Source organism: Peromyscus eremicus, chromosome 13, assembly GCF_949786415.1.
Source record: "Peromyscus eremicus chromosome 13, PerEre_H2_v1, whole genome shotgun sequence".
NCBI classification, from domain to species: Eukaryota; Metazoa; Chordata; class Mammalia; order Rodentia; family Cricetidae; genus Peromyscus; species Peromyscus eremicus.
The window spans coordinates 23,167,201-23,194,571 of record NC_081429.1 but is presented as its reverse complement, the minus strand read 5'-3'; the positions used below and the strand labels follow the sequence as shown (position 1 = coordinate 23,194,571).

The 27,371-nt window shown below is 46.6% G+C and overlaps 1 protein-coding gene and 1 long non-coding RNA gene across 6 annotated transcripts in view; both read right to left on the bottom strand.

Annotated features, from left to right (window-relative positions):
- Positions 1-2,118: 2,118 nt before the first annotated feature.
- LOC131923103 (uncharacterized) lies at positions 2,119-8,201 on the bottom strand. Of its 5 annotated transcripts, none has more exons than XR_009382512.1 (4): positions 7,678-7,811; positions 4,298-4,466; positions 3,924-4,102; positions 2,119-2,728 (listed from the first exon to the last, which is right to left on the bottom strand). It is a non-coding gene; the product is annotated as an uncharacterized LOC131923103 (long non-coding RNA). The 5 variants fall into 5 exon arrangements; XR_009382511.1 differs by having other exon boundaries at positions 2,119-2,725; XR_009382509.1 differs by lacking the exons at positions 2,119-2,728; positions 7,678-7,811 and adding an exon at positions 8,038-8,201 and having other exon boundaries at positions 3,920-4,102.
- Positions 8,202-12,333: 4,132 nt separating this feature from the next.
- Positions 12,334-27,371, bottom strand: part of Lama1 (laminin subunit alpha 1) — a 130,839-nt gene continuing 115,801 nt past the window's right edge. Inside the window, exons 53-63 of the mRNA XM_059278034.1 lie at positions 27,151-27,321; positions 25,024-25,175; positions 24,168-24,353; positions 22,808-22,943; positions 21,865-21,977; positions 21,097-21,286; positions 20,425-20,583; positions 19,610-19,763; positions 18,105-18,238; positions 13,233-13,455; positions 12,334-12,689 (exon numbers count right to left, since the gene is read on the bottom strand). Of these exons, the coding sequence (XP_059134017.1) occupies positions 12,529-12,689; positions 13,233-13,455; positions 18,105-18,238; positions 19,610-19,763; positions 20,425-20,583; positions 21,097-21,286; positions 21,865-21,977; positions 22,808-22,943; positions 24,168-24,353; positions 25,024-25,175; positions 27,151-27,321 (1,779 nt within the window). The 3' untranslated portion in view covers positions 12,334-12,528. The remainder of the gene's footprint in view (positions 12,690-13,232; positions 13,456-18,104; positions 18,239-19,609; positions 19,764-20,424; positions 20,584-21,096; positions 21,287-21,864; positions 21,978-22,807; positions 22,944-24,167; positions 24,354-25,023; positions 25,176-27,150; positions 27,322-27,371) is intronic.

The following is a 27,371-nucleotide window of genomic DNA, read 5'->3' as shown; positions in this document are numbered from 1 at the left end:
GATGTAACAGAACATAACTAGACAGATAGGTAGATACAAGTCCAAATGTAATAAAGTAGTTACAGGAGAATGCCCATCTGTGTGCCAGTGTTCAGTCATACTCCCAATGCTGACAGGGTAAACAGAATTCTGAAACAGCCTTTTGCCCAGTGTTTTAACTATCTTCTATGCATTGGTTCACTGTTTGTGAACTTGGACTTGACAGTTATTCACTCTCAGTGATGGCTCTGCCACCTTGTAACATTTTACAGTATGTGCAGCCTGCCCCGGAAAATTCTCACCGTTTACCTTCCACTGGTAAGTTTGTGGTAAGACTTGCCGCAGCAGCTGCAGTAGCCAGGCAAGAACAGGGGGCCCTGGATTTATTTTGAACCTTTCCTTCTACTTCATTCCCGACTGACACAGGATGTTTAAATTCATGTCCATTTTGTGATGATCAGAATAATTAACATATTCATCATGCAAAACGTGAGTTTCTTTTGGGTAAGGACATTCAAGTTGAATTCTAGCTATATTGAAATCTGCATCATTAACTTAATTCCTCCTAATTCTTAGTACCTATAGACCAACCCCAGAACTCCTTCTCCCTCGTTTTTCAGGCCCATTGGTAGCCACAACTCTCTTTAGGGTTCTGAGATCAGCTTTTTTCCATTTTATATGCAGTTGAGATCTGGATTCTTAAACGCCAGCTTTATCTTCAATAGCAGTCTCATTTTAACAATGTTGTGCTTCCCAGCACCCATCACTAGAGGGCAGCAGAGGATGCTGATTCGAAGCTGATTTCCCTGGGCCCACGACTGGGCAGAATCCCAGGTCCATCCAGCATGGTCAGTGGCTTTTCCCGACCGCACTCCTCCCCGGACCCTCTTTGCCCAGGACAGGACAAGGGCGCAGAGTCCACTGTTCAGGAAAGGTCAGGCTAGTGGAAGTCCTGGGCCCAGAGAAATCAGAACTGACCAAGGACAGGCCTTGAGTTCCCAAACTCAGGGCAGAAGCTCTGGCTCAGAAAAGGGGAAAAGTGGCCAGATTTGCAGACCCCACCAGCATGGGAGGTTGGGCTAAAATGACAAAGTCACTGTCATCTTGTCCTGCCTCCATTTTGTGTCTGCTTAGAAACTTTTCAACCCTGCCCCCAACCCTGCACAGATACTTTGGTTAACACATCTGGGATTGTCCACGACTCTGACCATGGTCCAGATGCAAAATAATCATTTCGACAAACCAAACATAAAAATCACAGGAAAAGGTATAAATTAAAAAAATTATCATGTTGTGTCTGAAATTATGTCCTGCCAAAATAGATGTTGCAAGGTTACTCTGACCCTTATCTAAGATTGATGTAACTGTGGTCTTTTGTCTTTAAGAACACGGTACCCCCATGCTTTGGCACCAAGAGTCTGTCTGGGTGCTAGCCAAAATGAAGTACTCTGATTTGGCCTTCCATGCATGGTGGCCTGTAACCTCTACCAGTGAGGTATGTATGCTCTCCCAGTGAGGATCAGACCAGAGCTGACTCAAGGCGGGCCATCCAAGAATGGAGAGCCACTCCAGAGAGCAGGAGAGAAAAGGACCAGCCAGGGGCCGCCCCTTACATCAGTACAAATAGCAGCAGCCTATCAAAAAAACACTAGAGGTAGAACCTGCAGCCCTCAAGACCTGCCCCACAGAAGAGAACAGCTTCTCAACCATCTTATAACTTAGTCCTCTCTCCAACACCAGGCACACCCCCACTGGGAGAAAGGGAATGTGAACAGTAGTCAACAAACATGCACCAAACGTGGTGAACAAATTAGTTTATTGGGGTTACATACATGAGTGTGGGGAATGAGTTACAGGAGTGGGATGTCACTGCAAGTCCACCCCAGTATGAAGCCCTGAAGCTTTCTGTATGACTTACAGGCATCTCCAGGCCAGAAAGTCTTTCAGAGGCAGCTTGTGTGAGTTGCCTCAGAGGTCATCTAAGCTTAGGAAAGGGGAACTTTGTGCGGCTGGTCAATTTCAGGAACTTCCTAAGACTTACTTGTGAGCTCCTTCCTGAGTCTAACCCAGTCTCCCTTTAGAACTTCCTAAGTCTCAATGTGCTTATGAAGGGAACTGCTATACATCAGAAAACATAGACTCCCATAAAAGATGAGGATTAGTTTCTGAGGCTGGGGAGATGGTTTAGTGAGAAATAAGTGCCTGCCATGGAAGCAAAAATGACCTGAGTTTGAATCCTAACACTTACATGACAATGGGTATGGTCACGCAAATCTGTGACCCTAGAGATGGGAGTGTAAAGGTAAGTGCATCACCACAGCTTATTGGCCAGCTGACCTAGCCAATCAGTGAGCCACAAAAGATGGAAAAGGACAATGGAAGACACCTAATGTCAACCTCTGGCATAAGGAGTCACACATATGTGCACATGGAGCACATCTACACGTGAGCATGTTTGCACACACTCAGACACACACAAAAGTATTTCCTGGCAAAATGGTAGTGTCCAGTGCGACAACTGCTGAAGAAGTGGCCGCTTTCTGAGCTCCTTCGCCGTGTTTCAGGCAGCCTCGAATTCTCCAGCAGAAGACCTCGGAAATGGCTCACAAGGGAAGCATGCTCCCGTCACAATGTTTCACCAACATGTATCATGACATTGGGGATTCCAAGTGTCATGTTATAGCAATCGCTGGTAGCGAGAATGGCAGTGACTTTAGAAAGATTGTATTTCCCCTGGCTATACAACCTGCTGGGACATTTGGGGAAAAAAAAATAGGACATCACACATCAGCTTTCCCTGGGGATTCAAGTGAATGTATCCCCATGACCAGTGTCCCTTATATACTCTCTAATGCATCTAAAATCATACCTTCAACATAGTCTAAGAAACAGCTCATAGCTGCCAACCCTAAATCATCTAAGACAGGAAGGAAGCTTGAAGAACAGAAAAACCCTGATGTGATATAATTAGAATGTAGTGGATATCTGTTCTATCTATGACTATCTATGACTGTGGTTATATATTGTGTATCCTAATATATTCTGTGCCCTAATAAAGCTTGCCAGGGGATCAGAGGACAGAACCAGCCACTAGATTAGACATGAGCCCAGACAGTGGTGGCACACACCCTTAATCCTATCACTCGGGAGGCAGAGATCAGTCTGGATCTCTGTGAGTCCAAGGCCACACTGGGAACAGAGCCAGGTGTGGTGGCACACACCTTTAATCCCGGCACTTGAGATCTCATGCCTTTGCTTGGGAAGCACACACGCCTTTAATCCCAGGAAGTGACATGGCTGGGTGGAGGACAGTATATAAGGCGTGAGGAGACAGGAACTAAGTAGCCATTCAACTGAGACCCTCAGGGCTGAGGACTCAGAGGCTTTCAGTCTGAGGATTCGTGGAAACAGGATCTGCTAAGGAGTTGGCAAGGTGAGGCTGGCGGTGGCTTGTTCTGCTTCTCTGATCTTTCAGCCTTCACCTCGATATTTGGCTCCAGGTTTTCTATTAAGACCATTTAGCAATTTGTGTTACATATGACCTTGAAGTACCTGCCCCTGGGGAACGGCCTCAGGGCTACCCGTAAGACCTGAGACACATGTACCCTGGTCTCTACTCTCCCACATGGGCTTGGATGGTGCGGACTGACTCAGGTGGCCGGAGCAGCAGAGGACAGTACCTCACCCTTCCAGGACCCTATGGCGATTCTCCTATCCTGTTTAGAGAGTTTTCTTTCCTAATAAATTCCTTTACCCTTTAAGCAGACCCCAGTGGATTTCTCGCTATACCGGAAGAAGAGTACAAGAAGACAAGAAGCAAGCAAGCGGTGGTGTGTGGGAGAACAAAACTTCACGTGTCTGGAGAAGGATGTCTGACTACTGCTGTGAATGTGATTCTCAAGGGACCTTCCCAGGGGGGTAATGACACTGGAGAGATGTCTTACAATCACCAGGAAATCATGTTGCTATCGCAAAGACTGAGCAAGTCACAGTCGGCTCCTGTATGTGACGAGTGTTCAATGAAGCCTCGGTAAAAGCCATGGGAAAGCAAGTCAGAGACTCAGACAAGATTAAACACGCCAGGCTTCACCCTTGAGAGGGCAAGTTCCAAGAAAACGCTTCTCTGAAAAAAACAAAGGCAAAAAATCAGAGTGGGGGATATGTGGGGGACAGAGTCTTTCAATTTGTGCTCTACACCCTTACTTGAGTAAAGTGGCTTCTACTTGGCAAAGGTTATCACTGCTGAGAGGCCCTGCATCCAGCGCCCTCTGTGGCCTGAGTGTCTCTAAATACACAAGGGACTGACTCAAGGGCTCACCAAAGCGGAAGGCAGTTCAGAGGCTGCTCAAGTTCTCCTGGGAGATCACAGGCTTTCCTACTCCGTCAAGCCTCGAAGACACAAGAAGACAGAGTTCTCCAAAGTGGACCATGGGATCTTCCACAGAGGAGACATGGTAGAGGCCTCATTAGGTGTCCAGGGGAATGTTCTGCAGACCATTAAAGATGCAAAAGATTGGCCGGGCGGTGGTGGCGCACACCTTTAATCCCAGCACTCGGGAAGCAGAGGCAGGCGGATCTTTGTGAGTTCGAGGCCAGCCTGGTCTCCAAAGCGAGTTCCAGGAAAGGCGCAAAGCTACACAGAGAAACCTTGTCTCGAAAGAAAAAAAAAAAAAAAAAAACCCAAAACAAAACAAAAAAAAAAAGATGCAAAAGATTAAAATCAAGTAGCAGGAACAGACCCACAAGGAAACAAAAGTACCAATAAGCTATGTTCTCAGGAGCCTCTACATTCTGCTATGCCCAGCTCGCTGGGGATGCCACAAGAGAAATGCATTTGCCAGAAGCAGAAATCCTACCTTATGATGAAATGCATGCCCAGGAGAGCAGAGGCTTCCTAAAAACGGGACTAACTGAACAAATTGAGTCTGTGTTCCAGTTTACAGTCTGTTGGGATAAACTCCATGACCAAAAAAACGACCCAAGGAAAAATGGGTTTATTTGGCTTACAGTTACAATTTACCATCAAAAGCAGCCAAGGAATTCAAGCAGGCCGGGAAACTAAAGCAAGAACGGAAGCAGGGCCCATGGAGGAGTGCTGCTTACTGGCTTGCTTTCCATGGCTTGCTCAGCCTGCTTTCTTTCTTTCTTTCTTTTGTTTGTTTGTTTCTTTCTTTGTTTGTTTCTTCCTTCCTTCCTTCCTTCCTTCATTTCTTTCTTTCTTTATTTTTGTTTTTGGTTTTTCAAGACAGGGTTTCTCTGTGTAGTTATGGTGCTTGTCCTGGATCTCGCTCTGTAGATCAGGCTGGCCTCGAACTCACAGAGATCCACCTGGCTCTGCCTCCCGAGTGCTGGGATTAAAGGTGTGCGCCACCACCACCTGTCTCAGCCTGCTTTCTTATACAACCCAGGACCACTTGCCCAGGGATGACAGTGAGCTGAGCCCTTCTCCATCAATCATTAATCAAGAAAATGCCTGACAGACATGTCCACAGATCAGTCTGACGGAGGCAATTCCTCACCTGCAGTTCCAGCTCCCCAGGTAACTCTAATTTATGTCAAGTTGATCAAACCTAACCGGTACAGTCCTGAAGAAAGTTCACAGATTCTCTTCCCTCCACCTGAAATCATCATGTCCTCTCTCTGAACTTCATCACTAGGCCTAGGTGAACTGTCATAACCTCTGTCAAGGACCATCGAAGTCTGGCAAATGCATGTGCCGAGGAAGACCAACAACCCAGCATAACCTGGCTTCTGTGCACCTGAAACTGACTCCGCCACACAGACTTCCGCCACAGACCCCCACAGTGCTCTGTGGATAAATGTGAGCATCTACCACAAAACATTCCAGATGCTACTAGACAGAGGGTGTATCTTCTAGGTCAATCCTGTGCTACTCAACAGGGGAGATGCATTTCTGATGGAGGAAGGTAATGACAGGACCTGGAGACCTTACACATGTTGTCGCTATCTTACTGAACACTCCAGGAAACAAGGGAAATGACCCCTTTGGGCCTAGGAACTTGAAGTCCCAAACACGGGTCAAGGACACATAATCCTAGGCGTTTTGTTCAACACTTACTGGTTTCTGCAAGCTGTTGGGTTTTGGCTGGGAGGAGAGGTTGGTCTGGAGGACACTGAGGATTACCAGACACTAAGGACTTTATTAGAATAGTTATTAATAACATGAACAGACAGAGAGGTACCAGCATGGTGGAGCCTCCAGGGAGAGTCCCAGAGACAAAAGGCATGCAGTGTCTCTGAAGAGTCAGAGCCTACGTGGTAAAGGATGAAGTATCAAACTCCTTTATGGAGGAAGGTTTATAGCAAGAGCCTGCAGGCAGACTGATTCCCAGGAAGAAGGAAAGGGGTGGGGAGTAGAGTGTGCATGGTGCCGATACCTTAAGTCAATACTTTTTGGTGTTAACTGGCTTCCTGGGTGAGAATATCCCAGAGGATCTATCAGTAGCCATTAGAGGGGAGACCTGCTGTAAATTATGTTCTAGCATCACCCCTACAATGATCACTCATTTACTCACCGGAAGGGGTGTGTGCCAACAATTATTCCAATTAAGGGGCTAGTTTGGGACTTTACTTTGCAGTCAGGACTGGGGCTACCAAGACACAGCTAGGAAAGAGACTGCATTGCTTCTGCACTACCCGAGAACTTAAATATGCTGCATTATAAACTCCTAACATCAACTCTACCATCTACTTCATTAGAGTGAGTAGCTGGGGCCTGGTCTGTAGTCAAAGTTCCCAGGTGCCCTGTTACTGACACTGGAGAGAAAAATGTTCCAGATGTGAAGGCCTATGTTCTTAGAGTCTTTTACAAAAGTATTACTCTACAGTGGATAGGAAGGTTAAAAACAAACTCAGCTTTTACCACTGACAATTTGAGAAGTTGTGAAGAGGCAAATTGTTGAACATCTCACACAGTTTGTCTCCACTCCACCTTCTGTTTGGGGAGTTTTGTCTGTGTTGGTTACTGACCAGCTTTCTTATAGTTTAAAAACATTACTTAAGGATAAGAGAAATTGACCTGTATTAGTAAAAGGCCCATTAGTGAAACTGATTACTGGAATCAGTCAGTGTCTATATTGGACTTAAGGAATGAAGCTTGGCATATTGCTCAAATTGGGAGTTGGTTCTGCAGTATGTTAAGAGCAAAAGAAACCCTGGGCTCTGGAGCTCAAGTGTAGCACCAAGTGACGGCCCCTTAGATGGCATTAATGGCTTCAGCTTAAGTAAGATTTTTTTCCAAGCATCAGATGCCCTGGAACTGTGAGCTGTTGGGAATTGAACCCAGGTCCTCGGGAAGAGCAGTCAGTGTTCTTAACCACTGAGCCACCCCTACAATCCCTAACTACACAGTTTGATTCTGCTCCGACTGCAGAGTGCTGGGGAAACTAAGCCCTCGTATCTTCACCTGCACAGTGAAAATGAATACTTTCCACGAAGAGTTGGTGAGACGATTGGATCAAGTGAACTTTCACATGGGAAGCTCCCTATTAGCTCCGGGTTGAGAGCAAATTCATCATCACCATTACTGTATAACACACTTGTGCATGCCGCTATCAAATGCAACCTCCTCCATAACTGATTCGGTAACAGGGAAAAATATTCTCAACGAAATGTGGGAATCTAAGCACCAGGAATTAACCATTAGCCCCAGCCTTCCTGGCAAGTGATTGTCAGTACCAGGAATGGGGTCACCATGGTCCAGTAGTTCAAATCCTTATGTTCGCTGAAACCCAGGAGGCCGTCCTGGTCCTTCTGTCTTCCAACCAGGAGCCCAAACCCGCGGCCAGCAGTCCAACCACTGTAACCGCCCAATTCCCAGCATCCCTTTATTTCCCGGGAATCAAAGAGCTTCTGCTTGGGTGCTCACCTCAGGACAACAGCTAGAGAAGACTGTCCCTATCCAACCACCTCCAACTGCTTCCAACTACCTTGGCTGGCCACCATCCCCAGACCCCGCCCCTCACGCAGTCCGTCACTCCTACTGCCACACCCACCCCAGGCTGACCCGCCCCCTCTACTCTCCGTTTCCAGACTCACCTCTCTGTCGGTAGACTCCGCCCTAATTTCCGTAAGCCACGCCCACTTGGGCGAGCCAGGCAGGAGCAGCCAGCCTATAGGGTGTAGAGGGCGGAGCCGACCTGTCGAGTCAGGGTCAGCAGCTGGGCGGGTCCACTTCGCCACTCTGTTCACGCCGCTTGGGGCGGGGCTATAACGTAGAAGGATGGAGCGAGGGAGGGGCCAGGCTGGTGGTAGGCGGGGCTGGCACTGTGGTGGGCGGGGCTTGCGTTGCTTTGGGGAGTAAGTAGGTCTGGAGACAGGAAGGGACTCCATGGTCCTTAGAGGCTATGCAGATTTGCATATTCACCAATAATGTATGGAATTCCTATTTTCTCCATTTCATTGGCAACACCGATTTTACTTAAACTGATTTGGGGGCGTTATAGGTATTGTAACTGGGCTGACATTTCACATTGCAATTTGGATTTATTTTACTTTTTCCTTATGGCTAATGATACTGATCGTTTAAAAAAAATATTTGCTAGCCATTGGCATTTATTTTGAAATGTATCTATCAGATCATTTGTCCCCTCCCCCTTGTTTTACATTGGATTATTTGTTTTGTTGAGGATCTTACACATCATTGACCCAGTGAGTGATTGGCAAAGATTTCTTCCCATCTGTCTGTTTGCTCTGGAATGCTTTTTGGTTCCCTTGTAATCTCGTCTTCACTTTTGTTTCCTGTACATCTCAGGCCACACTTGAATCCATTGTCTATGCCTGTCTCTTGAAGTGTCTCATCCATGTTTTAAGCCTTGCATTTAGGTATTGTGCCCATGTTGATTTTTGTCACAGCACTACAGATACGGGTCAAAGTTCTATATTTCTTGTGGATATACAGTTTCCTCAGCACTGTTTATTGAAGTGGATTATTTTTCCCATAATGGTTTTTGGTGCTTTTATCAAGAAGCAGTTGGCTGTAGATGGTTAGGTTTATTTCTGGGAACAATCTTGTTTTTAACGTGAATGTCACACTGTTTTGGTGGTTACAGCTCTTAGCACTGCTCCAAATGAGGCATTATACTGACCCCAGGTTTGGTCCTTTTCTGGAGCCCGCAGGCCTGCAGAGATGACTGCACAATGGAAACTTTTTGCTGCTCTTGCCGAGGACCTGAGTTTAATTTCTGGTACCCACATCTCAGGGCTCTTAACAACCTGTAATTCCAGCTCCCGGGGATCTGGTGCCTTCTTCTGCCCAATTCAGGCACCCACAGATACAAACACATGCATCAGTAAAAAAGAAAAATCTTTTTTTTAAAAAAAAAAAAAAAAACAATTGCTTGGGCAACTCCTGTGTTTCTATATGCCTTTCAGAATTATTCCCTCTAGTTCTGTGAAGGATGTCATTGGTATTTTAATGGGGGGTTGCATTAAAATTACTTTGGGTAATACAGGTTTTTAAGGAAATCAATATAAATTCTTTTACATGAGGGAACTCCACTTTTGCGTAGGTTTCTGTGTATGTGTCTCCTTCAATTTCTTTCACGAGTGTTGATTTGTATTACGCAAGTCTTCAGTTAAACTTTTACTCCTAGACTTTTGGATTCTCCCCCCTTCTCCTCCCCACTTCTCCTTTTTGCTTCCCTTTTTCATCCCTCATTCCCCATTTCTCTCTCCCACCCCCCTTTTTTGTAGCTACTGTGAACTGTATTATTTTCACAATTTCTCTCTCATAATTCTTGTTACTGTAATGAAAAATGCTACTGATATTGACGTGTTAGTTTTATAACCTGCAACATCACCGACTTCATCACTTTTAATATTATTTTGGTAGAACCTTTACATTTTTCTACAGAACAGGATAATCCGACTTTTTTCTATTTATATGGCCTTTCTCTCTTTCTCTCACCTAATTGGAAGGTGAAAACTTCCACCAGTGTATTGATTATGAATAGTGAGAGTACGCATGGGCTGCACAACAGAGCCAGCCCCATTGGCAGAGGTGTGGGTGAGACAACCCGAAATTGTGAGCATGGGAGAGCTGTCCCTATTACCCATCTGTCACGTGGTGGCATGGGTTGGGGAGAGATGTCCCACCCCATCAATCCCTGAGGCAGGTGAGAGAGGTGGCTCTGAGGTCATAAGAGTGGGAAAGCTGGCCTTGCCCCTCATCAGCTGCAGCACTCAGGAGCGTGGCCCCTATGCAAGCCTGGGCAACACAGCTGAGCTGGCCCTGAGGTGTAGGTGTGGGAGAGCTGAGAGACAAGAAGGCAGGAGGGCTGGCCCCGCCCCTTGCTGAGGTGAACACCGCTTGCAATGGGTGAACTCCCCCTGGGCATGCAGGAAAGCTGTTGGTGAGGACAAGGGGGAGCTGGCAGGCTGCTCAGCCCTCCAACTACCCAGGCCCAGAACCAGGGTTATGTGTTGGCCTACCCCAATATCCGCCCTATCTGTGATCTGCTGGAGCACATGAAGGGACCAGTCCCGCAGACCCAAAGTGCAGGATTTCCACGACACAGGGCAACAACAGGTTAACCAAGAGGAGGTCCAGTGAGGGCCCAGCATCGATAGTGTAGCAGAAACCAGATGCCTCGAACCACACCAATGACTCTTTGACATGAACACTTTCAAGTAAAGATGTATGAATAAGAGGATTTGCTTCATGACTCAATGTGTCACACTACAGCTTCTGTGGAGGGCCCCAAAACAGCTTGACCACACAGCAGCCATGACAGGCTTAGGGGCCTAGACACAGCTTCTGTGACAGGCTTACTGGCAGGCAACACCCAGATCCAGGAAAAGCCTCAAACTGATACCACCCAGGGATCCACTGAGTGATGAGGAAGTACCTAACATCCCAAACATTCCAACCAGTAGATAAGGTGGCCAGATATCCCTGAGTCTAGCACACACCTATTTTTGTTTTACAGATACCCCTAGACAATTGTCAGCCAATCAGGGTCCTGGACCCTGGAAATCCCCTCACCCCAGCCTCTGCTATGATAAAACCTCTGCCCCACCTGAGCTCAGGACTCTCTGCTCTCACCGCTGTGTCGGACAGACAGAGGGACCAAGCTCCAGAGCTTGAAATAAAGGCTCTTTGCTTCTACATGCAGGATTCAGTCTCCATGGTGGTCTTTTGGGGGTCCCCACAATCTGGGCATAACACTTCTATGATGAGACTGATTTTTCTTTCTCTCTCTCTCTTTCTTTTTTCTCTTAAATTTTAATTTTGGGGGGGGGTTTGCAAGGGCAGAGGGTGGATATGAAGGGATGGGGAAATGAATGGGATGGAGCTGCATGATGCGAAAGACACAAAGAATAAATAAATATAAAGAAGGGAAAAAAGAATAGTGAGTAGACACAGTTGTTTCTTCCAAATCAAAGGAATGATTTCAGCTTTTCAATACTTAGCATGATGTTGCCTGTGGGTTTGCAATATTTATTTTTATTATGTTAAAATATGATTCTTGATTTCTTAGAAGTTTGATTTTGGCCAGCAATAATGATAGACACCTTTAATCACAGTATTCGTGAGGCAGAGGCAGGAGGATTTCTGAATTGGATCCCAGCATGCTCTACATAGTGAGTTTCAGGACAGCCAGGGCCACATGGTAGACCCTGCCTAAAAAGTAAAAAATAAATACATAAATACCTTCCATTTCATGCTTTATCCTATTTTCCATTCTCTGTTAAAATTTCCATCACTTCATTCACATAAAGCACACAAATATTTCCTCATCCTCATCATACTCAGGTAAAATAATAGCTTCTTTAATGTCCTTGAGCTGGGTACGGCGGCATTCTGGAGGCAAGCTCAGAGAATCAGAAGTGAGAAACTGACCTCTGTTATGAAGTGTGCTCAAGGCCAGACTGGGCTACATAAAGGTGTGTCTAAACGATAAATAAATAAAAGCCTTGTCTGATAAATTCCCTCTTGAGATTAGCATTTATTGATTTCACTCCCTTGAAAAATTGGTCTCATTTCCCTGGTTGCTTGTGTTGAGAGGTATTAAATTATATCCCATCCCTTGTAATATCACATGTCTTAGACTCTGGGTCCTGTTGGAAGCCTTGGGACAATGTTTTCTCTTTGGGTAAGAAACCAACTAGACTATGCTCAGGTACTAATTTCTACCTGGTGAATATATTGTATGAAACTTATAAGAAAAGAGAGAAGAAATGAAATTATCCATATCCTGCTCTAATCTAATATAGACTGGTGATGTTTTGTTTTTATGCTCAAAATGGGAACTAGGAAACACTGTCCAGTCTTCAGCGGAATATCACTTGTCCACAAATCCATTTGAAAAACCTAAAAAAGGAGGCCATGAATTCAACCGACATTTTGGACTATTTAATAGAGGTATCTGTTGTACATGTGGCTTTAGTTCAACATAAATACAGCATTTTTCTCTGGAAACATAACCTGAGTTGGAAATGAAATCGGAACGGAAGACACTTGAGTTCACAAACTTGTTTCTCCTCAACATATTAACAGTGACTCCAAAGGAGGCTTCCGGCAGCAGTTCAGGACTCAGGCCCAGGGCAGGAATGAGGGAAGACTCCCCGAAGGTCAAAGGCTCTGCTCAAGTCCAAAGTTTGCACCTGCGGGCCTCTGCTCAGCTTGAGGTTCCTCACACAACCCCGGAACGAGGTCCGGCTGCTCAGGCAATTCTGCTTGACGTGGGCTGTTGAGAAAACAAGAGACAAGCCTTGACCAATCTTGTTGAGATAGGTAAGTTGTCCATTAGGAACAAAAGTTATCTCAAGTGGACCTTCTATCAAATCAGAATATTTCCCACATACGAGACTTTAGTGGATAGCAACTTGAAGGCATAGCTGTGACTTGAAAAGTCACACAATGGGTGTTCAGGATTTGCAGTCATTTCTGGGGACATCTTCAATGCCCAATTCAAACGCAAAATTGGTGCAAGAGGATGAAGCTTGTCTATCCCTGTGACTTAGACCCCCAACTTTGGGAGTCATCTCGGGCAAAGGTAGGATCTTCCTGCTTATCTGCCATCAGAGCTAGTGTTGTCAGTGAGAAACATGTATGTGAGGGTTATGCTAAATTCCCCAAGAACATTTAGGTATAGTATTTGAACAGTTTTTCTAAAACGGTGAGACTTGCCATGTGTATCTCTCCATCCCTAACCTGTATTCCTCTGAGCTTATACCTCCCCCGGGACTGGACCCCTGTGTAGGTAAACAGAACTGGGAGTCATACGTACCAGGATAGCCACCCACATAAATGGGATCATTAGTGTCTGCTGAGGTGGAATGGGTGTGAGGACTCTCGGCCCTAACCGTATTCCCATCCACCGTCAGGACGATGCGGTGTTTGCTTTTCTGGGCTCGGAGCGTGTGCCATTTCCCGTCACAGAGAGCTGTGGAAGCTCTGGGCTCATATGTGGCTGTTATCCTGCCAGCACCATTGTTGACGTGAAATAAGACCTGAACAACGCAAACACTTGGGTGAGTTTATCCACGTTTCGGACCACTGTCTTTCTCACTGGATCTTAGCCGGAAGGCCAAGAAGCCATGGAGCACAGAACATTCACGAATTGTTCTCAGAATGGAGCACTGACCATAAGAAACAACATGGTAGACAATGGCCTCCTCAAGAACTTGGACTCTAGCCCAGCCCCCACAATTCTGAAATCAGTGCTTCCTTTTCAGAGCATGGCGGACAGTATTGGGAGTTTGTAGTTCTGGGAGGCTGAGTGACCACTCACTAACTTCCTTCTAACAAACCACAGATGTGCTACAACCGTGAATGGCAAACAAAAAGCCAGGGCACACAGCAAAGGGCAGAGGGGCTCTGGACTGAATGGTGCCACTCCAAAATTCACATGCTGGAGTTCTATAACCGCTAGCATGCCTCAGGATATGATGATATTTGGATATGGGGACCTTAATGAGGTCACTGAGGTGGACTTTAATCCAATCTGTGTCCTTATAAGAGGCATCAGGACACAGACACACAGAGAAAAGATAATGTGAAGAGAAGACAGTCACACACAAGCCAAGGAGAGGGCTCTCAGAAGGAGTCAACCCTCCCAAGCCTTAGACTCCCAGCCTCCAGAGCTGGGAGAGTCGGTCTCTGTGTTTAAGCTTCCATTACTTGGTTCTAGCAGCTCAGGACAGATGGCTGAGGGAGGAGAGAATTTCAAGCATATTGCTGTTGTGGAAACTACTTTAACTGGGCAAAGAGGTGTTATATTTGTATATGCTGAGGACTGTTACTTTAACTATGTAAAGGTGTGTTACATTTGTTTATGCTGCATTTGTTTAATTAGGTAAAGATGTGTTGCATCTGTTTCACCTTGCCTGCCTAAGGCACCTGATTGGTCTAATAAAGAGCTGAATGTGAAATAGCTGGGCAGAGAAAGGACAGGCAGGGCTGGCAGGCAGAGAGAATAAACAGGAGGCAGAATCTAGGCTTGAGAGAAGCACAAGAGAGAAAGAGAGAAAGAAGAGAATGCGGAGAAAGAGGGGGACACTCCTGGGGCAAGAAGTCAGGGCAGCCACCAGCCAGCTAGACACAAGAAGCAGTGAAAGTAAGGGAGGCAGAGGCAGGCAGATCTGTGAGTTCAAGGCCAGCCTGAGCTACAGGAAAAGGCACAAAGCTACACAGAGAAACCCTGTCTCAAAAAAAAAAAAAAAAAGAAGAAGAAGAAGAAAGAAAAGAAGAAGAAGAAGAAGAAGAAGAAAGAAAGAAAGAAAGCTATCCAGAAGGAAAGAAAAGTAAAAGGCCTGACTCAAAAGGCAAATAAAGAGAAACCGGCTAATTTAAGTTAAAAGAGCTAGCCAGAAATGAGCCTAAGCTAGGCTGAGCATTTATAACTAATAAGTCATCTCTGTGCCTTGATTTGGGAACTGGTTGGTGGCCCCAAAGAGAAAAAGCCTGGTACATGTTGCTCTAAGTTTCCCACGCTACCTACTGTAAAAAGTGAGAACATGACTGTTCCAAGGTCTGGTTGAGGGGAAGTTTTATTATTGTAGATATGAGGGAGGCATCTGGAAGAGTCCAGAGCAGGAAGAGAAAGCAGTGGACCAAACATGGCCAGTAGACTGAACCGGTCCATGTGAGGAGAGGAGAGTGGAGCGGGTGTGGGGTGAGAGGGGCAGGGGAGGGAGGGCAAAGAGGAAAAAGGGCCAAGAGAGAGGGGGTCAAGAGAACCAAGAGGAGCAAGGAAGCCCATTGCCAAAACAGCAGGGTCATGTAGGAATCAAAGGCTGGGGGAAGGGAAGTCCATGAGCTGGAGGAGTCTTGGAAGTTTGGATGGGGGGCAGGATGAAGAAGAGCTGAGAAGAGCCACAGGTACTGAGAGGGCCCGGAGGCCAGCATGTACCTTGGTATGCTAAGAGGCACCACAGTTTGCCATTCGTCCCAAGTTTCTTTTGGACCTGCCACCTAAGAGACCCCTATTTCAGAATAGACTGTGACAAATTAAAGATGTGTGTTGCAGACCTTTGGACAATGCACTAAATAAACTTGAAAGAGAACAAGTAATAGAACACAACAGAAAAGTAAAATACGGAACGCAATAGGAAAGCACATTTTTATAGTTATTATACTTCCGATAACTTTTTTTTTAAAAAAGAGATCACATAAAAACTTGCAAATAGATGTTAGGTTTTTCAAAGATTTTAATAAGATGAGAGGGAACGTCAGCCCTAAACAGTAGCATCAAAGCAGCAATCTGTCCTACAGATAATGTTTTTTTTTTTTTCAATTGAAGTGGGTGTGTGTATGTGAAGAGCAGGGCAAACAGAACTTTGCTAGTCTCCCTGACCCCACTGTAGGAAATCCTAAGGGCCAAGAACCTGGAAAAGAAATCCTAAAAACAAGCAAGGAAGTTCATGGGAATCCACAAGGGGCCTTCTGTTCAGCTGGTCTTCTCTGTGTGTCCTGATGCCCACTACTTACATGGACACAGTCAGACTGGCTCAGAGCCCACGTTAGTGACTTTGTTTTAACTGAATTACCATTTTATTTGCATTTACTTATTGTGTGTATATGTGTGCCCATGCATGAGCATGCAGAGATCAGAGAACAACTTGCTGGAATTGGTTCTTTCCTTCTATCCTGTGGGTCCTGGGGACTGAACTGAGGTTGTTAGGGTTGGCATCAGGCATTTATGCCCAGTAAGCCATCTTGATGGCTCCTAATTACTTCTTGAAAGTCTAAATAAGATCCCATCCTGAAAGACGCTGGTAGTTAGGTGTTTCGCATGTGAATTTGAGTGACGCCATGTTCCTCGCCTTCTGAAAGGAACATTGCAGCATCTTACACCAACAGTAGAAATGGTGGTAGAGCACACCAGGAGAGGACAGCCCAAGCCTCCAATATCCATGGTTTCCATGGTTTAGGCGCAGTGGGGGGGTGGGGGGTGGGGGACCGACATGGCATACATGCCCAGTTCTCTCATGTGCCAGGCAGTGGAATGGATGGTTGCTCTAGCTGAACAGGCAGCACTGGCAAAGACACCTGGGAAGACTAGTCCCCAGGGGTTGAAGTGTACCTGGCCTGGGAGGAGTCACCACCCAGTGGTAACGTTGAGACTCCAGGCCACTTGTGCCCAAAGCCAAAGGAATGGGGGCCACCTGAGGACCAAGTGCAGGAGCCCCAACTGAACTGCAGCCATGTGTGAGACACCCCACAGAAAGAGGGGGGACCCCAGACTCCCCTCCGTGTGCCCACATGGCCCCGAAGGGGAGAAAAGGGAGGTGAGCACCAGGAACAAGTGTGGAGGAGAGATTTACATAAGGGAAGAGAAGAAAGTTTGCATTCACCAGAGGCTGAGCTGCAAGAGCACCGAAGTTATAGGAAAAATTACATTTTTAATATAAAAAAACAATGTACAATATACTCAACCCGTGAGGTAACACTGTAATAAGAAATAACTGTTGCTATGTACAACCTGATTGAACCTTCAGGGAACCAGGACATCTACTGCATGAACTCAGTATGTAACATTTGTAAAATAGCAGTTGAGAGATGGAGACAGAGCCGTGACTGACGAGGGTGAGGGGGCAAGGTCTGGGGGCTGTGCCATGGGAGGGGTCTAGTGGTACTGTCAGAGTTGCCCTGGATTGTGGTGATATTGTGTTCCCCAAAATATTGCGCACCCTAATAAACTTATCTGGGGTCAGAGAACAGAACAGCCACTAGATATAGAGGCCAGAAAATGGTGGCACACACACCTTTAATCCTAGCATTCAGGAGACAGAAATCCGTCTGGATCTCTGTGAGTTCTAAGCCACACTGGAAACAGCCAGGCAGGGTGACACATGCCTTTAATCCCAGGAAGTGATGGCAGGAAGCAGAAAGGTATATTAAGGCCTGAGGACCAGGAACTAGAGCCTGGTTAAGCTTTTAGGCTTTTAGCAGCCATTTAGCTGAGATTCATTCTGGATGAGGACTCAGAGGCTTCCAGCCTGAGGAAACAGGATCAGCTGAGGAACTGGCAAGGTGAGGTGGCTGTGGCTTGTTCTGCTTCTCTGATCTTCCAGCGGTCACCCCAATACCTGGCTTCAGGTTTGTTTTTATTAAGACCTGTTAAGATTCGTGCCACAATGGATCTTGATGGTGGCCACGGTTCCATTTGCATATCACAAGCTATGCACACGTGCAGGTGCACACACGGTCCATCCTTGGAAGTTCTGTGGGTTGTGAGGATGTCCTGTGGGGATTCACTGTGGGCCTGTACTGGACATCACCAGGGGAAGCCTGGGGCTGGGTGCACAGGGATATGTGTGTTCATTTCAGAATTGCAATTCTGTATGACGACTCTGCTCATTTGCAAGTGACTACTTTAAAAGTTATTAGAAGAGACTGGGCATTATGTGGACATATTACTCCTGGTAAGGTTCAGGCAGAAATGCCAAGGCTTTACTGCAATCTTAATTCAAATATGTGAAAAAAGTTACTCTGAAAATAGCTTTTTAGGACCATCTGATTTTAAAACAGTAATGGAAATTTCTTTTCTCCCCATTAATGAAGTAGATAATGAGCAACTTGGATCTAAGCATTTCTACCATTTCTCTCCTGCTCCGCCTCTGGTGGGGTGGGCAGGGCATGGAGATGGGGCACCTACCTTGCCATCTACAATCTCTAGGCCAATGGCATCCACTTTGGGACTGCTGATCCCCAGAAGGACGCCATTCTTAGAGGAGGTACGGAACTCCAGTGTGATGTTTAAATCCAGTCGAACTCTGTAGCCTTCCTTGACTGAAAAACACAGACAGCGCTGTCATTGTGAGAACCCATCAGACGGGCTGGGCTGCATTGGGCTGGCTAAGCATTCATGGTATTGGCCAAGTTCAAGATCTTGCTACACCCCCACCCCATCCTCCAGGCCTCAACTCTCACAGTCCTCTGTAAGAAGAAACATTGTTTTTTTGCTTTTTGTTTGTTTGTTTTAAGATGGAGTTTTGCAGCCGGGCGGTGGTGGCCCACGCCTTTAATCCCAGCACTCGGGAGGCAGAGCCAGGCGGATCTCTGTGAGTTCAAGGCCAGCCTGGGCTACCAAGTGAGTTCCAGGAAAGGTGCAAAGCTACACAGAGAAACCCTGTCTCGAAGAACCAAAAAAAAAAAAAAAAAAAAAAACATGGAGTCTTGCTGTGTAATCGGGCCGACACCACATACGGTCTCTGCCTCCCCAGGGCTGAGATTACAGTGTGCCCAACCAAACCCAAGTAGGAACTCTGCCTTTTAAGAAGTTGTTCAGTCACAGACCAGACCAGAGCATGGGCAGGCACTTCCTTTATCTGCAGCCTTGGAGACATCTGGTCCCTTGGGCCCTGGATGCATCCAATGTGGCGGTCTTTCCCTGTGTTGTAGACTTAGCCATCTAGTCTTTAGCTTCTTAATGTGTATGTACCTTGGATAGCATCATTTACTGCTTGGATCAGCCTCTACATCAGGTGTTTTCAAAATGGGGATTGAATGACTTTATTTATTTTTTAATTCAAGTGACAAAAAAAGCTAGATATTGACAACAGAAGGCATTTGTCACCATGCCCGGGGCTGAATGAAAGATAGAGAGGGTGATGATTTCATATCCTAGACAGAATAAGTGTCCTACTTGCATGCACTGGAATTACAGATGCACATGCCTGCTGTTTTTGCTTGTTTTTCAAGATAGGGTTTCTCCGTGTGTAAACATAGCTGTCCTGGAACTAACTCCGTAGACCAGGTTGGCCTCAAACTCATAGAGATCCAGCTACCTCTGCCTCCTGAGGGCTGGGATTAAAGGTGCACTCCACGACCACCCAGCTGACACACCCGATGTTGAATTCAAAGGTCTTTATCGTGCCCTACATAAACTCAGGGAGTGTGCAGGTGAAGCCAGGAGTTTGTGGCTGTCCATTCTGGAGGGAAAAGGCGTCTGTAGGCCATCTGCCGAGTGCAAGACTGGTGCAGGCTTTTGCAAGAACAGGCAAAGTGCTAGAAGCAGACCAGAACACGGAAGGACAGAAACACAGCCTTAGGCCAGCCTTGCCAGCCGGGTGCTATTCTCTCGATTTCTCCTGGATCCACATCAGCTCCGTGGACACGCTAAACCCAGGGCGCTCCTTCCAGACTGCTAAGAGCACATACCAAGAGCTGCATATCCACTTCCTTCAAAGAGAGTTCCTTCCTGGGCCACTGCGTAGCACCTGTCCACGGCAAAGGCAGACACAGGGCTGTCTTTATCCAGAGGCTTGTTGTTGACTGTCACCTCCCCAATGCAGGCAGGGATGCTGTGGGTTGTCTAAACCAAGAGAGATAGGAGAGTAGGTGGAGAGGATGACACGGGGCATCTTTTCCCTGTGCTTCATTAAACCTTTCTCCATCACACACATTACAACACCATTTGGTTTTGTTTTTTTTTTTTTAAAGCTTAATTGTGGCAATTCCTCACATGAATGTTTCACATTGCTCTCTTACTCCAGAACTTTGGTAATAATGGGGTAGAAGTGTTTTCTATCATTTTCCTAAAATACCCCTTGAATCCAGAGTGCTTCCCTCACTAATTATGTACCGTACAAATTTGCTGGACTTTTCCTGAGTTGCTTTGGGACTGTGCGTCTTCAGAAAAGGCAAAGTCCATTAGCTGTGAGGCAGGAAAAGCTGGACAGCTCTCAGGGGAGCCCCAGCACCTGACTTATGCACATGCTTTGAAAGGTCTGCACCTTCTAAGGGGAGCCCTAGCACATGACCTGTGCACGTGCTTTGAAAAATCTGTACCTTCTAAGGGGAGCCCCAGCACATGACTTGTGCACATGCTTTGAAAGGGCTACACCTTCTGGTGAGCCTCAGATTCAGGCAGAATAACTTAAACAAACACATTGGAGAATGATGGTCTCATACAAAAACACAACCACACAACCACAGCAAGATGACGCGGGTCCCACACAGAGACCGCTGCTTACATTCCCAATGTTCCTGGCCTTGTACTGGACAGGAAGGCCTCCCAGGTACAGCTTCCCTTCCACGTCCAGTGTTGTTGCGTTTCCCACCACAGTCACCGTGGGGGACTCTTGACCGTCGACACTCATGACGCCCTTTCTTTTAACGTACTCCGTCTTGACCTACGCAAGATGAAAACATCCAGACCTTGTAAACCACTTGAGAAAAACTTGAACAGATGTGTGCTTACGACATGTGTTCCTTAGATCTGTAAGAGCCCAGACTAAACCTGGAGTGGGCTCTGCCTGTGGCACAGCTGGTGTGAGAAGTGTGGCTGAGGCTGGTAGAAAACGGGAAGAGTATAGCAGAGCTCCAGAGCCCTGGTTATCAGCAGATGCCACGGGTGAGCAGCTCGGTCCTTTCACGCCCCAAGTGGGCTTTACTGGCTTCCTGCCAAGTCAAGAACATTTTTGAGACCTTCAATTCATTCGGTAACCAGCTGTTGAGTGTTTATTGGAGGGATACAGGAAGCAGAAAAGGGCCCTCCTGACAAGATGCTTACATCATTTGGGGGAGATGTCAAACATAAGGCCAACTAGGGGTCAAAATGCACGGCTTCCCTTCAAGAAAATGGAATGTGCACAGGATGGAGGGAGAACATTTGGGACAGGAGACAGGGCCTCCCAAGAACTTACTGTGTGCCACTTGCCATCACTGAGCAGCGTGGGGTGAGAGACCTTGGTCCGGCCCTTGCCAAGGTCAAACATGAAGTGGAGGCGGCCCTCATGGAGCTGGAGGACGGCATAGTCCATTTGGTTCTGATGAGCCACGTAGTAAATGAGGCCACTGGAGGCGAATGTCCGGATGTTCAGCTGAACCTGGAGCCTGAGAGAGAACAGGAAGTCAGCGCCAGGGACCAGGAAGGTTGGCTTCCTGTTTTTAATGCAACCTCCGAGAGAGTGCCCACTGCTGCCGCAGCGTGCATACTCGGCTTCTCAAGAGAGAGGTTTTCACTCACGTGTGCACCCATTCATGGCACAGAGGGCTACTGTCTGATGGGAACAGTTCTATAACAGTCAACAGGAAGGAGTCCCTCAACCCTTGACACCAAGGCTGGGACCATGTCACAGTTGTACTGCAGCACAGAGAGGCTCACTGGCGGCTGCATTAAGTCCTTAGGGTGGACAACTCTAAAAAGATGACATTTCAGCTAAGCTCCAAATGACAAAAATGAGCAAGACTTCCACTTGGGCCAGCAGGAAATGCTTCATTTGTTTTAGGACAATGCCAACTATGTTATCATGAGGGGCCCGATTAGAGCTAACAGATGAGATCCTTGCCTGAGTCCGAGTGGGCACGGAACCCGTCTGGTATGAGCACACTTGCATGTTTCAGAAGACAACACCATACATTCCTTACCATCTGGCATAAAAACCACAGAGGAACCACGGGAAAATGCTTACCTCTTTCGGACATCAGACTGATTAAAAGGCAACACTAAGTGGCTGTTTTTCGAGAGGCCAAACTGGTGAGCGCCTGGAACATACCCTGGAGCCGGGTCCACCGCGCACAGTTCCTGTAAGAGGTGCATGAGGGCCCTCAGCCACTGTAGCAGGACTGACACAGATATGTTCTTCCATAAAGGAAATGTCACAGAAGCCACCGTGTCAGAATGGCAGCTGCTGCCACTGGAGGATGTGTAGATGCATAGCTTTGTTTCCTATGCAAATGAAGCTCAGACCCTAATTTCTCTCTCAGGCCAAATAGCACTCCAGAACAACTGACTCTGAACAAAAGGGGTTTTGCATACCAGGTGAGGAGGGTTGAGACAGAATTCCTAGCTCCAAGCAGAGAAGAAAGAACAAGGCAGAGTTTTAGCAATGGTAGGTGGATTGGGTCAGGTCAGGAGGGTAGGAAAGGACCGAACAAGCATGGATGGAGGAACTGAGGACGAAGATGAGATCCATAGCAGAAGAGTTTAGTTAGGGCTGTGAGAGGACAGAAGCAGAAGGGACAGAGAGGAGCTGAGTGTGAGAACAGAACTGAAGCTGTGTAGATAGAATTTTGTCTTAGAGAAATAAAGTAGACAGACAAAAGAACCCAGTGTACTTAGATAATTTTCCCACAGATTACCCTGCCATTTTAGTAGCGTCTCTTCTGGGCTCCTGGGAAGGAGACTATTAGGGCTGGATCTTAATAATTTCAAGACCATAAACAAATGGCTCTTGGATATTCTGCCACTGGAGGCACAGCTGGAGAATTGGAGGGTGGGGTGAGGGCACAGCTGGGATATTTTCCCCTCCCTCCCAGCTTCAGTGGCCTCCCTGGGACTCAGTTTCCTTTTCTCTCTACTCCCTGTGCCTCTCTCAAGCTGTCCTGATGCCACTGAAGGAAGTCCGTGCTTACAGGCTGTTGTAGAGTTGGGGGCTCTGGAGGGAGTTCCCCATGTTCACCATGAAGGTCCTGCGTGGGCTCTTCTGCCAGCAAGCAAGTGTCCAGCTCTACTAGTTCAGAGCCAATGGCGTGGGTGAAGTCCAAAATTCTACAGACAAATAAGACGGCATTTAAATAAAAATACCAGGAACCAGCCTGGGAGCCCAATCATTGGATTACTGTGTAATTAAAACCCATTTTAAACCATTGATCTGTTTCTCTTAGAGTAACCAAACTGGCCATCCTTCATGGTACCCAAGTCACACTGTTCTGTTTGGTTCCAATTAAAATAAGACTCTACCCCTAAACCAGGACCATGCTGGTGACCTGGCCATTCCTGAACACAGGATGGACTCAAGGTTGTCACCTCCTGTAGGCTAGGCTCTCAGGCCAACGAGTCTCTGGCCCCCACACCACTGCACAGCAGCTTCCATTTAACACTGGTTCCTTGTTCTGAACCGTGCTTGTCACAGGTCTCTCTACTTAGAAGCTCTACCTGGCGTCCTGCACCAGCCTGGATCCCACTGGCACCTCACGAAGCAGTACCTGTCTACGGAGTCCAGAGCATCCCTGCTTTCAGGAGCATCCCTTCATCAGTGAAGGGATGGATGAGCAATTGGTGAATGTGTGTACAACTACAGGTAACTGCGTAGGGCTCTGCTGTTGCATGGGAGCCTGCGCTACAGACCTTATTCTTTCTGTGTTCAGGGATTTCTGTGGAAAACCCCTGCCCTTGCTCAAGGTTACCTACAGGCCAGTAGCCTCGCAAGGATGGACCCAGTGTCCTCTGCTGCTGAACCCATTGTGATTTCCTGGAGGCAGATTCTGGCCTGTAGGTTCAGGCACAACTTTCCCCACCATCTCAATTTGACTAGAACTCAGGAGAGGAGATGTGAAGAGCCACTTGTACAGATAGAAATTCTCTTCCTCAAAGAGAATGGAGACTTGCGATATTTAATTATATAGCAACTGTTTTTCAGAAAGCCACTAATAAAATGTAGCTGTTAGTAATCCAGCTGGGTTCTTGCAAAAGTACACTTGGGGATGGCATATAGCTTAGTGGTAGAGTAACTGCCTACCATGTGTTAAGGCCCAGTTCAGTGCTCTATACCATGCACACATTGGAGGCCAATGATGATATTTCTTTCTTAGTAAAATTTCATGGCCAGATGAGTCTACCATGTTCACTCTTTCATTGGAAAAGACTGTCATCATAGACCAAGAAATTCACTTGCTACAGAAGAACTTGCAGAACTCAGGCCGGTCTCTAATAGCAAACTCAGAAGGCAGATGAGAAATTACAAGAAACATGATGAGAGCCAGTTACACTCACTCAGTGTCAAAGACCAGGTTTTTGATACAGCCGTGGAATGAAGTCCTCATCCTGAGCATTGGTGTCCTCTTGTCCGTGGGAAGGCCCCCTACATACAGGTTGGCTATCTCGATTGTCCTTCCTTCTGCTAAGGGACCCAACTTCATTTCTACAGGACTGCCCTCATCCAGCTGTATGGTGAGAACTCTACCAGATCAAAAGAAAAAACAAACTTCTTAAGCACAACGAATAGCTCCATTTTCATGTGTAATTCTAGCAAACTCTCAGAATAATAGCTCTCCATAGAGATAAATGTTGGCATGACATTGTGTGTGAAGAACACAAATGAAACCTACAGCTCAACATAAAAGAATAAAATCTATGAATACGTCACTGAATTTGATCGATGATTAGAGGTAAACGTGTGTATTCAAACAGCTCTTTCCCTATTGTGAAAACATCCAGCGTGCCTCAAGCACAAGGTCTCCAGTTGAAGAGGGAAATACACGGGATGCTGATATGATAGCTTTTACTGTAGGCACAATACTTCCCACCAAAACCAGCCTACTATTCGCCATTAACTTGATCCAGTTTGTAAACAGTTTATATTGGGCTTCAGTAAAGGACAAAGTTAAGAGGCTCAGTTAGGAAAATTTCATAAACACAGTACTACAAAGTAGAAGAAAGCTGACTCTATGGCAGAATTCTAGCCAAGTCCTAGAATTATGTGGAAACAGTAAGAACTGTGGTTGCTAATGACATCGTGTGAACCATCCCCATCACTGAATCACATTAAGTATCCGACAAGGTTCCTACTAAGAACGCTTTCTCAAGCTCATCTCAGTCTCCTGACACAAAGATCTGAGAGCTAAGATACCTCCGGTTCCTAACCAGGGAGATGGAATGTTCTTGTCCGTCACTGTAGGAGCCAGTGGGGGCGTGCAGTAGGGCCTTCCTCAGACTGGTCCCATCCCCGGGATTGACATGCACTTCAATGCGGCCTTCAATCAGCATGATGGAAAAGAAGGGCTAGAGAGGATGCATTTTCCAAAACAAAATACATTACCAAAGGATTTGCAACATTTTCACCTTCTACAGATAACGAGGCACATTAACACAAGGTAAGCAAGTGCGTATGACCGTCACCACCTGCCACCCTATTTTGGATTTGGTGTACTGCTTTCTAATTTATGTTCCTGTAATTTATACTCTGCATTGTGCTGTCACTGACCCTCTCACACATTTCAATTTCTGCAGAGGTCCCCATACTTGCTATTTACTGCTACATGATGGAATACCAAGTAGACTAATTTATTTTTTCACTGAGGAAATTTTAAGAAACTTCTGATTTCCCATGTCCATACACCTGACCACTTAATTTGATTTTCCTTTGGCCTGTGGGTTGCTTCTAGCTTTTCTAAAAGTGGCATTAAGAGCTAGAAGGGTCTGAGGACATTTCAAGTTCTTAAAACTTCCTCGCAACATTGACAAAAAGCACAACGATTTATAAAGCCAGCCCCAGAACGGAAGTGTGTTTCCCAATGCTAACGGCAGATGCGCTATTCCTTTCCACTGGTTCAGTGAGAAAACTCGGACTTGTGTGTGACCCTCTCATGACCAGTGGAGGGAAAGAGTTTGGGATTGCCTCAAAGGGTAAAATACAGAACCACTCTCGCACCAGAAAGCCAGCCCACTTGAAGGTCTAGGCCCAGAAGGAAGGAAGCCAAGGGCCCAAACCATAGCAGAATTGTTTCTGAGTGCCCCAGAGAAGAAATAGCCAGGGCCATCAGTGAACTAATGATGAACTATGGTATGTACAGACAGGGAAATAAAAGTTGAGCAAATCAAATACGTAGTCAAATGTGGATGAACCCTGAAAACCTGCTAAGTAACAACCATAAAAGACAATATTGTATTAGACTCAACAGCACAAACTATCTAATACGTAACCCATCCACAGAGATAGAACTGGCTGATGGCAGCCAGGAATGGGAAAGGGGGGGTAGAGAGCTGCTCCTTGGGGGCCCAGGCTGTTAATTTGGGCGATGAAACATTTGCAGCTAGATAAAGGAGGTGACTACATTACACTAAATGTTACATTACACTGAGTGCTACTGAACGCACAGCTCCCTTTAAAGTCGCTAATTTTATATGAATTCCACCTCAACTTAAAAATAGATGAATGAAGCCCACAAAACCAATTCCAGTCCCAGTCACCCTTGGTTAAGTGACCCATGCCATATCCGGGGTCCACAGACTGGTATTCCAGCCTTCTGTGTGACCTTGGGCAGCGTAATCAGGTTCTCCGAACCTATTTTTTTTGCCCCATAAAGTTTAGGAAGCAGTACCGCCTTGTTGGATGCACGGTCATAGTTACACAGCCATGTCTGCAGCAGCAGACCACACATTTCTGTAAACTGCTCATGCGCAGGCTCTCCTTTACAAGCCCACACACTGGTTTCCTCCAACATTTCTTTATGTGATTACATGACACTCCCTTGTAGGGAGTCAAACTCTGGAAAAAGTCTTCCTCCCTGCTTTCTCCTGTTGCTGGACCACTGTGCCCATCACAGGGCACATCTATCTCCTCCCTTCATGTTTATTGTATTTTATTTATTTATTTTTAATTTTTTTTTTTAGTTTTTCGAGACAGGGTTTCTCTGTGTAGCTTTGTGCCTTTCCTGGAACTCACTCTGTAGCCCAGGCTGGCCTTGAACTCACAGAGATCTGCCTGCCTCTGCCTCCCAAGTGCTGGGATTAAAGGCATGCGCCACCACCGCCCGGCTGCCTTCATGTTTATAACAACAACAAATCCCCTAAGCTTCCACATGGCACACAGAGAGAAACCCCGGGCTCTGCCATCAGGAGATACTTTGGTCGGAGGGCAGAAGCCTTTCATCCACCTCTAGAAGTGGGATATTGATCATGAAACTCAGGAAATCATGGCTTCGGGGGCAGATGCCTTCCTGGAAGGCATCCCCTTCCGTGGGTCTCAGCTACTCACCACGTGTGCCTGAGACCAACCAGCCTTCTCCGCGTCCTTGCCCAGTGCGGCCAGGATGATGCCACTGCTGTTCTTGGTGGCGAATGTGGCGAGCAGGGACGATTCTGGTGACAGAGACTTGGGTGGCACCTCCACGTAGCCACCTCTCAGGAAACTCACACTCTGGATGGGCTGGTGACGGAGGGGAGCGCAGTGAGGTTGGCCTGCTGTTGTGGGACTGG